The following is a 12,231-nucleotide window of genomic DNA, read 5'->3' as shown; positions in this document are numbered from 1 at the left end:
GGTTGCAGGTCCCCTAAAGGACTCTTGCCTGCTGTACAGCCTAACAATAAACTTGCAGGTCTCCTAAGGACCCTTGCCCGCTGTAAAGCGTACAATAAACTTTTACAACTCTGACTCCAAGTTGGCCTGGGCTGAATTCTTTCCAGACTGAATCACAGGCTTTCTGGTCTTAGAAAAAGATCAGAGTTCCTGCTGGACCTATTGTGAGCCATCCCTCATCACTCTCTAAAGTTCCCTTCAGAGCCAAATTTTATTATCTATTCAGGTTAACTGAAAGTTTACTCATGTGGATCTGAATGGCTATGGCCCATAGCCAAGTTAGCAGAGTCTTGGGTCTAGACACAGGGCTCACTGAAGAAAAATATTGAATTAGCTAATATCAGGATGTGTGTGTGTGTATGTGTGGTGTGCTATTCCTAACTCTTTTCTTTCTCTGATAGGGTGCAACATCTCAGGCCGTGGCATGTTTGTTTCTTTGTTTTGCATTCACCATGTTCTATTTTGTTACCTGCGCATGTGTTTTATCTTCCTATTCAATGGAAAGTTGTATGAGGGCGGGGACTAGGTGTTATAAAGTTTTGTATATCTCTCTCTCAACACTAAACACTGTCCTTAGCCTATATTAATTCTTTTAATAAGTATGTGTTAAAATGCTAGATGCTTGTTCCATGATGGTCCCTTCTCTTCTTCTCCCATTTATATCCTCCTCTAGGAGAACAACCTTTGAAAGCTGAGAAGGCCCCCATTAGCACATAGGCCCACTTTACTTTGGGCCCTTTTCAACTCTGGCTTTTTGATACTGGAGGAGTCAAAGATGGGAGACCTTAGAAGTGGCTGATGAATGAAGAGGTAACCTCTAGTGTTTCCTATTAGTCATTCCCCACACCGAACTCTCTAAGCATGTTGATGCAACAGATACTGTCTTTCCCTTTAAAACAGTTTTAAATATCCTTCCCACTGCCCACACCAGCTCCAGTAACCCTTCATCTGTAGCCCTTCTGGTTGGGGAGCACAAAGGCAGCAGACTGCACAGGATGTTAGAGCATTCTTTATGTATATATATATGGATTGGAGAGTGGACTGCTTGTGCATAGCTGGAAGAGCCATGATGATGTAGACAAAATCATGGAGGACCCTTACTCCAGAACATCCCCATACTTATTTTTCTTCTGTTCTGGATCTGAATACCCTCGAGAGGCCTGATCTGTAAGAAATGAAAGAAACACTGTCTACTTGGTTTTTTGTGCTGATTTCACAGAGGGAGGAATGGAGGCCTAATAATTAGATTATGTTGCTGAGGAGGAGGTTAGAAAATGGAACCCAAGGGAGAGAAGGGAATTGTTTGGTTTCCTGATATCAGCTTCCCAACACATTCTTATAAAGTCTCTGGCTTTAAACTTGTATTGGGTAAGTAGGGTATGAAATGATGCAGCCTATGGTTTTGCAATCTGTACCCAATTCCTCATTACTTTCTCTGAGCATCACACCATTTTCCCAGAAACTCTTTGATCTCAGGGCTTTCTGCCTGCTCTACACTAAGTAAGGTACAGCAATTCTTCCCAGTTCCTATTCCCCTACCCCCACCCCAAGCCAGGACAGAGAGGAGAAGACAAGTTTATTTGAACGGCCTTTAAGTATTGCCCCCTCCACCCTCCTTTGCCCCTTTTCCCCTTTCATCTCTGGACAGCATATGCCACTTCATTTCTCTAATTGATTCACATTCTCCTTTCCTTCCTACTCATAGCTCAGGGAGTTCCCTGGGAGAAAGTTAAAGTAGTCTGCCCACCTGCCTGGCCTTTGGGCTCCTCTCACCTGGGGTATGGTCCTGGGGTAGCTGTCCAGTCTCCAAGAAGAGCCAGAGATCAGAGCATTTCTGTGTTTCCACACGGGTCACTGCATAGCTGCCGACTGAGCCAGCAACTAAGGGAGCAGGAGGATGAACTCCAGGAGTGAAAGGGTGGGAACAGGGGGAGGGACAGATTTTAATCTGGGGCTTCTTTAGTTTCCCCCAGATCTTTGGAAAAGTCAGGGCTGGGGTCTGGTAGCAGGAAATAATTCCCACCCAGCAGATGGATAGAGTGACTTGGGGGCAGGGTTGCCACTGGGATACCCAGTGGGAACTCAAATAAATGAGGGCCCCCAGGCTGCTTTAACTCCTCCCCCAACTCTGTCATTTCTTTGAGGGGGACTGATTGAATGGAAGGCAAAAATTATAGTGCTGGGACAGGTCAGGGTCGTGGAGTAATTGTAAGTCAAGACTCAGCAATCTCTCCCAATCTGTAGACACCCTCCCTGTACCTCCCCCCCACCCCATCCTCTCCCACAAACTTCGGGTACCCACCCATGGCCAGTAGCACGGTCCATTGCATGGGATAGGGCAGCTTCCTCTGGAGGACCTTCTGTAGGAAGAAGGCTGCACCGGTGCCTGCTAATGGCCAAGTCCCCAATTAGCCTGACCCCACTCTTGCCCAGCGTACCCTGGCCAAGGAGGGGGGCACCCCAGGGTACAAGTCGGAATAGATACAGAGGTCCAAGGCAATAGCTCCCCCTTCCCGGCATATGAACCAACTCGCCGGCCTACCTGTGATGAACGTAATGATGCCTTTCATGAAGGCTTGGGATTGGCACGCAGCGTACTCCCGGAGCCCCTGGGATGAGTACAGGTTTGGGTGTCAGTCCCCCAGAAGACCCTCCCAAGGCCAACAGACCCTCCCACCAAAGAGGGACCACCTCCAAACACCAGGAGACCAATGCTGCGTCCCCCGACCCCCACCCCGTGCATGCGCCTCTTCACCAGATCCTGCGGGAACCAGGCTCTTGCGGGAACCGACCCTCCATTCCCAGGGTGGTGCCCTCGTTGCTCACCGGGTGTCTGGCGGCCACCTCATCATCCACTCGGGATAGGCCCAGGGTAACCATAGCTGGGCAAGAGACAGGAAGGGAGGCCGGGAGTGGGCGGGGCGGTGAGGGAGTGGGCGGGGCTGAGATGGCTGTGAAAGCCCAGACGCCTTGCTCGTCTCCTTCGGCTTTTCCAGTTGGGGCTGGGAGCACTGATCTTCTCGAGCAAGCGCAGCTTTCCCTTCGGGCTTGGAAAAAACGAGAGTGAAAGTGAGAGTGAGAGAGTAGGTAGTGAAAGAGTGAGCGTGCTTTCCATCTGTGAGACTGGGTGAGAACGAGACTGGTTTCTCTGTGTGATTGTCGTCTTTAATAGGCCCTACGGTTTAAAGCTTGAAGTGACTTCCTTTTTAAATTAAATTTTTTTTGTTCAATTATCAAGCACTTATTCCTCGCCCCCCCATCCCCTTCCTCACCAAAAAAAAAAAAAAAACCCAAAACCAAAACCCAAAAACAAAACCTTTGTGATCCATAGTGCTTGCTGCTCAAGCAAAACAAATTTCCAAGCTGGCTATGTCCGAAATGTATGCACATTTAGTCCTTCCCCTCGGTCAGGAGGTGGGTAGCGTTCTTCATCAATGGCCTTCTGGGATCCTGGTTGACCAGAGTTCTTGAGTTTTTCAGAACTGTTTTTTTCTTCTTACAAAATTGTTACAGCATAAATTGACTGTCCTTTAGGCTCTGTCCACTCTGCATCAGTTGGTTGATGGTTGAAACCATATCTTTCATATTTCTTACAGCACAATAGTATTCTTCATTAATTTGTTCAGCCATTTGACAAAGAAATGGAAATTGAGGGGATGCCTATCAATTGGGAAATGGTTAAACAAATTATGGTACGTGAGTGTGATGGAATACTATTGTGCTTTAAGAAATGAGTAGCCAGATGGTTTCAGAAAAACCTGGGAGGGCTTACAGGAACTGATGCAAGGTGAAGTGAGCAAAATCAGAAGAACAATGGTCACGGTAACAGTAATAGTATAAGGATAAGCAACTGTAAAAGACCTAGTTACTCTGATGAAGATAAAGATCCAAGACAATTCCTAAATACTATCCACTTCCAGAGAGAGAACTGATCAAGTCTGAGTACAGACTGAAGTATACTTTTTAAACTTTCTTTCATTTTCTTTTTTGCATGCTTTCTTCTGCAACATTGCTAATATGGAACTATGTTTTGGATGACTTCACATCTATCTATAATTTATTTCATAATGCTTGCCTTTTCAAGGGGTTAGGAGGGGCAGGCAGAAGGGAAGGAGAGAATTTGGAACTCAAAATTTAAAAAAGAATGTTAAAACAATTTTTATATGCACTTGGGAAATATTTAATGAAATAAATATACATTCAAAAATATTATTCAGCCATGATCCAATTCCTAGATACTTTCTTAGTTTTCAGTTCTTTGCCACTACAAAAAAAAAAAGCTTTTATAATTTTTTTTTTTTGCATATATAGGACCTTTTCCTCTTTTGTCAACAAAACTCTGGGTATCAGCCTAATAGTGGTATCGTTGGGTCAAAGTATATACACGGGTTAGTAATTTTGGGAACATAGTTTTAAACTGATTTCCAGAATGGCTGGACTGATTCCCAGTTCTACCAAGAGTGCACATGTGCTTCTCCTCCCCCTCCCCACCCTCAGTCATTTGTCGATTTCTATTTCTGTCAACTTTGCCAATCTGATTTAGGGTGTCAAGTGGAATGTCAGATTTGCTTAATATGCATTTTTCTAATTATTAGTGATTAGGAACATTTTTCTTCATATGGCTATAGATATAGCTTGGGTTTCTTCTTGTGGGAATTGCCTGTTCATATCAGTTGAAGAATGACTTAATGATAAATTTGACTCAGTTCCTTATGTATCTTGGAAATGAGACCTTTATTAGAGAAATATACAGGTTTATTCCCCCTACTCAGTTAACTATTTCCTTTCCAATCTTAGTTGCATTAAGTTTGTTTCTACCAAAACCTTTTTACTTTTATGTAATAGAAATTGTACTTTTTATCTTCTGTGATCCTCTCTATCCCCTGTTTGTTTGAGAGACAAATATGTCCACAGATGGTAATAGAGGAACAGTGAAACAAACACTAACTTTGGTTACAAGGGTTCAGATTTTATCTCTGATACTTACATGTGTGACCTTGGGCACAGCACAACTTCTTCAGGTCTCCAATGGGGTTGGACTAGATGACTTTTAAAGTTTCTTTATAGCTATAAATTTGTAAACCTAGACTTGTTTCTTGAGGACAAGAATCACTTTTTATTTAGACTTTGTGTACCCCATGATCTGTACAAAGTAGTTACTTAATAAATGTTTATTGAATTGAATGCAACAGACATTGGGAAGGAAGACTACATAGGATGTGGTGAAAGGCTAAATGGGAGTTAGGTTGTATCAAAGGGAATCAAAAAATTGCAGATAACCCTATAGTTTCTAGCCTGGGAAGAAGATGGTGCCATTTTTAGAAGTAAGGAAGCCAGGAATAGGAACGTGGTAAAGTGGAGGGTGATGGGTTTTAGACATCTTGAGAATGAAGTGCTACATGGGAGTATGTAGATTGAGATATGTTCCACAGGCATTTGGAAAGTGGGTACTGTGATTGTGGTGGCTAATGGTGGATGGTACCCATTCCATCCTGTCACATGGTCTGGAGATTTTAACTTTATTCAAGAGCTTTAGGAAATCACTTAAGGTTTTAGAGCAAAAGAATTATTCTGGCAGCTTGTATGAACGATGAATTGGGAGAGGGGGTGAGGAAGGAAGAGTATGGATATGGGAAGAGGGAGGAGGAAGGAGGGATTGTCTTGTACCGGGGTACTAACAGCATTTTCTCAAAAGTGAGAGTTAATAATACAGTCTATGGGTTGGAGGCAGAAGGAAGATGGGGTCATTGTTGCTCGGACAGAGAGAATGAATCACCAAACATTTATTAAGCTGCTATCATGTGTGAGACACTGTGCTAAGTGCTAGGAACAAAAATGTGAAGAATGAAACAATCCCTACTTTCAAGGGAGCTTATATTCTAACTGGAGGGGGGGAGGGAAGGAAATAAGCTTCTCTATAATGCCTACTATATGGCAGGCAATATTCTAAGCATTTTTTTTTTAAACAAATATCTCATTTGATTCTCACAACAATGTTGTGAGATAGGTACTATTATCCCCATTTTACAATCGAAGCAAACAGATTAAGTGACTTGCTTAGGGTCACACAGCAAGTGTGATCACTAGAAAGGTTTGAGAGACATAGTTTCTGGGTAATTTAGTTATTTTACTAATAATGCCAGCATGTTATTAATAAAAGGGTGGTCATTTGGCCATTTCTCTTAGACCAAAGACAATTATGGCTACAGACTCAAGGCATATATGTTCTGTTGGAAGATTCACTATGATCTGTTGGTAATCCACTATGATTGGTTAACACAGTGGGAGATGGGCTATATTAAAATGAGGGGCTAAAAGTGACATCATGTTACCCTTGGACAGAGAAGCTATCTCTATACCCAATTTTGGACTATCTAGTCAAAGAATGTATGTCCAACCAGAGCAGGAGACAATGGTGACCCCAGGATAGGTCCCCAGGATGGGTCTCATCTCATGAACAGCAACGTCCTTCAAGAAGCTGAACTTTTTAAAATTAGGAATTTAGAAAGAAAGAACTCTGGATCTCCCCAAATTATTGGTTGCTAATAATTGTTTCTCCCACAAATAAGTTTATGGGGCTGGATTTGAACCCAGGTCTTCTTGACTCCAACCACAGATTGCATTACCATCTGCCTCTAAGGAACCTGGAGGAACTTAAATTCCCAGGGTAGTGGTGGAGGGGGAATTGGGGTGGAGATCGTAGCTGGAAGAAGAAAGGGAGACTGGGTGGGGATGAGGAAAGAAGCCGCCCCCCCCCCCCCCCCCAAAGGCGTATGTTCTTGGAATCTAGTCCTCAGTTCCTTAGATATCTTGGAAATGAGACCTTTATCAGAGAAACTTGCCATTAGTTGCTGACTTCTCAGGCTGAATTGGTAAAGTGGAGCCTGAGGGCCCTGGGTTCATTGCTTCCCGATCTTTCCTCTGCTGGTGGAATCCTTCCATAATTATCCCTTCGTCCCTGGATCTTCCAATTCTTCTTTTCAGAGGTTCTGAGGAGACAGCAAAGCATTACTCTCTGGAGACCAATGGGAAAACTGCCCTGAAAAAACCTATTCTAGTCTTTGTCTGTACCTCTTCCCAGATATCCTGGTTCTTTGAAGATCCAGTAGAGATTGGGGGATGGGGAGAGCTCTATATGATATGAAGATGATGGTGGTGGTGGTGGTGATAATGGTGATGGAGAGGGAGGAGGCAAACATAAAAGAAGAGAAGGAGCCTAATTTTTTATAGGAAGTAGAAAGTAAATAAAATAAAAATGAGCTAATATTGGCAATAGACTTTGCAAACCCTCAAGTACTATATAAATTCCAGCTTTTATTATTTAAATATTTGAAAAGGGAATATTCAATCTTTCTGTATCACCTATTACCTAAAGGTAACTTTGAGATGTCCCCGGAGTGCTTAATAGCAAGAGCCCTTAATAATTGGCTAGTAGACATAAATTAGCTTTTAAGAAAGGGATTTTTTGAGGAGGTACAGCTTGAACAATTGATATAAAATATTCCCTCTAAACCTTCGATAGGAGGCAAATCTTGCACACACAAGGTCTGTTGGGAGAAACTTTGCTCAAACTTAAAAGTACAATGGTCTGGAGGTACTTGTTGTGAACCCATGTGGCCAAGGGGGTACCTCCTAATTCTTGGCCCTGAAATTTCTTTTTTCTCTTCGTGGAATATTCACAAAGTTTGCTAAGGGGTATGGCATTGGTGATGGATGAATTACTCTATTGCTTAGCTAAGCTGCTCTTCATGGAGCTGACATCTCAGTTGAGTGGGTCAATTTGCTTTTGGGCTAGACCAGGCAGGTTACTTGGCCTGAAATTTCTCTGGGCCCTGCAGTGCTTACAGGCATATCCATCTCCAGGTTGCTGCTCATTTACCTCCCAATTCCTGTGGTTGCTACTGTTGGCTTCTGTGGATTCTGTTGCTAACTGTTTACTGGTAGGTCTTTTGATGTGAGCTGTGGCTCTCCCAAACTTACTCATTTGCCTGGGCACTCTCATCTTGGAATTCTCATTCTTGTAAAATCAGGAAAGAATAAGCTTTTTCTTTTTCTTTTTTTTTTTTTTAACATTAAAGAGGCACCACGTGCTTACTGTCACCAGGTTGGAGAAATTTAGCCAGCTCTCCTACCCCCACCCATCAGTACTCTTTCTCTCACTCTAAGCTGTGAAAAAAAGAGACTGAGAGATGGATGGGTTGAATCTTTTGATTGCAACATTCAGTTCTAGCTCAGCCACTCCTGATTCATCATTTCTTCCCAGCTGCAGCCACTTAGAAGACTTTTCACACGGTCCAATCCCGAGTCACTCATGGCCCGAAATCAGGCCCCCTTGGATTGGAAACAGGCAGAATATGTGTATATATGAACTAAAGCCTAGCTTTCATTGGCCAGTCCATCATATCTTTCTTTTGTATGTATTCTATATAAACGTACACCTTGTCTTCCTCAATAGAAGGTAAAGTCCTTGAGGATAGGTACTGTTCCATTTCTGCCCTTGTATCTACAGCCCCTAGCACAGTGCTTAGCACATAACAGGAGCTTAATAAGTACTTATTGATCGATTGAAAGAGAGATCACTACCAGGGAAAGCTTCAAAGAAGAAGTAGTTTGTGAATTAATCTTTGAAGAAGGGGAAAAGAGGAGTTCTGTTCTGGAGGAGAACAGCCAGGGGTGTGCTAGAGCCAACCTAAATTTGAGGCTGTTACATTTTCACTGTTACAAGCTTTACCCTTGAAAATTGGCAAATGCTACAAATCAGGGCTTGATTTATAATTGTGTTGATTGTCTAGACTTAAGAGAGTGATAGAGAAAATGATGTTAATAATGCAGATTAAGCTTAAAAATGTGTCATGCATACACCTTCCTCCCCACCATCTATCCCCCAAGTTGGTTGTTAAATATTTACCAGCACTCTTAACTTTCAGCTCATCCCATCTCAGACAGGGAGTTTGTCCCATTCTCATTTTCTCATATGAGGTACATCTCATTCAACCCCTGGACTTGAACTTGCTAGCCTGAAGGTGTGACACACACACACAGATATACATATATATGTATATATATCTCCCTCTACTTTTCAGAGGCACAGGATTAGGGAGTTGGAAAGATAGCACAGTCCCATCAGTGCTGGGCACTTCCTAACAGTGATCATTAATAATGTTGAAGAGAGGGGAAAGCAGTATAAGAATGTATAAAAATGTTCATCTTACACTTCCACCCCTACGGATAATTCATATTATTTTCTTATGGAGTTTGTAATCTTATAGGGTTGTACTTAATCATATTGAAGTCTTTTCTCGCCTTCCTTGTCTGTAGAATTAAGGGACTGGACTAGATGAAGTTTGGAGTTCCTTGCTGGCCCCATAGCTATGATCCTGTGAAAACAACTCTGAGGTTTCACTTCATGCCTGACACAATGGAAAAGATGGAAATAATTAATGTTGATAAAACAGTTGAAAAGCAGACACACTAGTACTTTGTTGGAGTGGTAAATAAGTACTGCTCTTCTGAAAATCACTTTGGAATTATGCTTTTAAAAAGTGACTAAAATGGGGACTGCTAGGTGGCACAGTGAATAAAGCACTGGCCCTGGACTTAGGAGGACCTGAGTACTAGCTGTGTGACCCTGGGAAAGTCACTTAACTCCAATTACCTTGCCTTCCTCCATCAAAAAGACCAAAAAAGAAGAAAAAAAGTGACTAAAATGGTCATACTTTTTATTAGAGATCCCACTGCTAAGCATATCCCCATAACATATAAAAGACAGAAAGATACACTAAAATATTCATAGCAACCCATTTTGCAGTAGCAAAGAACGGGAAGCAAAGTGGGTTCCCATTGCCTAAGGAATGGCTAAATATATTGGGGCACAACATAGAAAGACTTGGACTTATGATGGAAGATGCTATTCACCTTCAGAGAAACAGATGACAAGTGGAAATAAGTATAGTATGTTCTTACATATATGTTTAAGAGTGTATATATGTGTATGCTCATAGATATCTATGTATATGCATATGTATATATGAACACATGTACACATATGTGTGTATATATGTATGAGTGTTTATATACATATACACACATCCATCCATCCATGCTTAATTGTAGCCTTCTTTAGGGGGGGGAGAGGGGAAGGAAAGTGCACAGCAGAGAACAAAAGAAAACTTACAAGGTAGGAAAGAAAAGCTGGGCATCCTTGAAAACAATGTGTAGTATTTAATATACAGGTGTTCTTGAAATGGACATTTATTGTTTTATATTAAATCATCTTTTATGTTCTGACAATGTTTATTTTTTCTTTTCTCATTTTGTGTTTAAGTTTAAAACAAATGAAAGATTTCAAAATCTCTCTCTCCAACTATCTATCTATCTATTGGGGTACATGAATGTAGCAGAATGTTAGTGACGAATAGGAAGAACTCAGAGAAAGGAAGATATATATATAAAAAGAAAGAAAGAGGAAGGAAGATATATTAACTGATTTAGAGTGAAGAAGGACCAGGAAAACAACATACACAATGATTACAACAAAGTGAATTGAAAGAAGTCAAAAAAAAAAAAAAGCAAGACAGAATGCTGTGTCATTGTAATGATCAAACTTGGCCGTCGAAAAGAATTGAGAAAAGGCACTTCTTTTTCCTCTTTGCAGGTATGGGGGACTATGACTGTGAAATATTACAGATTATCAGACTTGGTTGATGTATGGGTCAGTTTTTGCTGAAATGCTTCCTCATTCTTTCCCCTTTTTCTTTAAACTCTTGTCACAGAGCATGGCTCACTGGGTAGTGAAGCCCAGGAGGGATACACTTGGAAATTGATATAAAAACAAAAGGCATCAGTAAAAAAACAAAAGAAAAGAAATTTTGATTGCCTTGGTACTGTACTGATATTTGATGTAGTGCTGCCTCCCTAAGGTCTTGGACAGTCTTCTCTCATAGTGCAGCAAGCTGAAGGGAACACAGTACCCCTTTATTCAGCTCAACAGCTCCTAGTCATGAAATTCTGTATTCATAACTGATACAAAAGCAACTCAAGACAAAATGTCTTTCAAGAAAGAGGGTTAGAACGCAATGTAATGGCTTATATAAGGATTAGTTGAAGGAACTGGGGATATTTAGAAAGGAAGGTTTAGGGAGGAGAGGATAGATGTCTTTTAGTATTTGAAGGGCTGTCAGGTAGAAGAGGTATTTAGTTTGTTTTGCTTTGCCCCAGATGAAGACCTTGAAGCAATGGGAGGAAATTGCAGAGAAATAGAGTTCAGCTTAATATAAGGAGAAAGCTTCCTAATGACAGTTGTACAAAAATGAAATGAAGTAATCAATAGTTCAATCAACATTTATTAAGCTTTTCCTGTGTCCCATACACTGTGATAAGGACTGGAGATACTGAAAGAGGCAAAAGAGTGTTTGACTTCAAGTAGCTTACAATCCAATAGCTAGCATTTATATATCGCTTACTGTGTGTCAAGGGCTTTACAAATATTTTTTAGCCCTCACAATAACCCAGAGAGGTAGGTGCTATTAATCTCCCTGTTTTATAGATGAAGAGACTGAGGTTAAGTGACTTTGCCCATGGTCACACAGCTAGTGAGTATCTGAGGCTGGACTTTGAACTTGGACCTTCCTGACTCCAGGCCTGGTGCTCAATCCACTGTATCACTTAGCTGCTTGATAAAAAATTCTTATGACTTGAGGTCTTTAAGTTGTATGAATACTTGTTGGGGATATTGGTGAGAAGATTAGAAGATTCCTGTTGAAGTATATTTAGTACAAGATGACTATTGAGGTCCCTTCAAGCTGAGATTCTAATTCAACTGGGCAGAAAAGAAATACACAGGAAACAGTAATATAACATGAAAGTAAATGATTAAACAAAGGCTAAATTGAGATTAGGCTTTTATTTGCTAGGCATTGTGAAATCATTTTAGATTTTTGAGTAAGAGGGAAGGGAATAAACATTTATGTAACACCTACTATGTGCCAGGGATTGTGCTAAGTGCTTTTGCAAATATTATTTTATTTGATCCTCATGCCAACCCTATAGAAGATAGGTTTATATGATTATTACACACATTTTATAGTTGAGGAAGCTGAGGCAAAAAGAAATTAAATGACTTGCTGAGGGCCACACAGCCATGAAGCAAGTGAAGCTGGTTTGAACTCAGGTCTTCTTGGCTTCAGGGCCAGT

General features: G+C 41.3%; 1 protein-coding gene and 1 long non-coding RNA gene across 12 annotated transcripts in view; one reads left to right on the top strand and one right to left on the bottom strand.

Annotated features, from left to right (window-relative positions):
* Nucleotides 1-12,231, top strand: part of LOC138177285 (uncharacterized) — a 60,279-nt gene that overhangs the window by 24,227 nt on the left and 23,821 nt on the right. For all 7 annotated transcript variants that reach the window (XR_011172464.1, XR_011172469.1, XR_011172465.1 and 4 more), the window contains exon 3: nucleotides 713-849. This is a non-coding gene — a long non-coding RNA (uncharacterized lncRNA). The remainder of the gene's footprint in view (nucleotides 1-712; nucleotides 850-12,231) is intronic.
* TMEM141 (transmembrane protein 141) lies at nucleotides 1,033-3,013 on the bottom strand. Of its 5 annotated transcripts, none has more exons than XM_069108390.1 (5): nucleotides 2,866-3,013; nucleotides 2,582-2,648; nucleotides 2,342-2,425; nucleotides 1,813-1,941; nucleotides 1,033-1,204 (listed from the first exon to the last, which is right to left on the bottom strand). In XM_069108390.1, exons 1-5 carry the CDS (start codon nucleotides 2,917-2,919, stop codon nucleotides 1,137-1,139), a joined length of 402 nt encoding a protein of 133 aa, XP_068964491.1. In that variant the 5' UTR covers nucleotides 2,920-3,013; the 3' UTR covers nucleotides 1,033-1,136. The 5 variants fall into 5 exon arrangements, with proteins under 5 accessions (XP_068964491.1, XP_068964492.1, XP_068964493.1 ...); XM_069108391.1 differs by having other exon boundaries at nucleotides 1,813-1,920; nucleotides 2,342-2,428; nucleotides 2,866-3,012; XM_069108392.1 differs by having other exon boundaries at nucleotides 1,813-1,920; nucleotides 2,866-3,012.

The sequence above is a fragment of the Petaurus breviceps genome, unplaced genomic scaffold (genome assembly GCF_028583685.1).
Source record: "Petaurus breviceps papuanus isolate PSGF00001 unplaced genomic scaffold, PetGlider_PUasm1.0 90383, whole genome shotgun sequence".
Classification (NCBI taxonomy): domain Eukaryota; kingdom Metazoa; phylum Chordata; class Mammalia; order Diprotodontia; family Petauridae; genus Petaurus; species Petaurus breviceps.
Note: the sequence above shows the minus strand (reverse complement) of the source record. Positions and strands in the feature narration are given on the sequence as shown.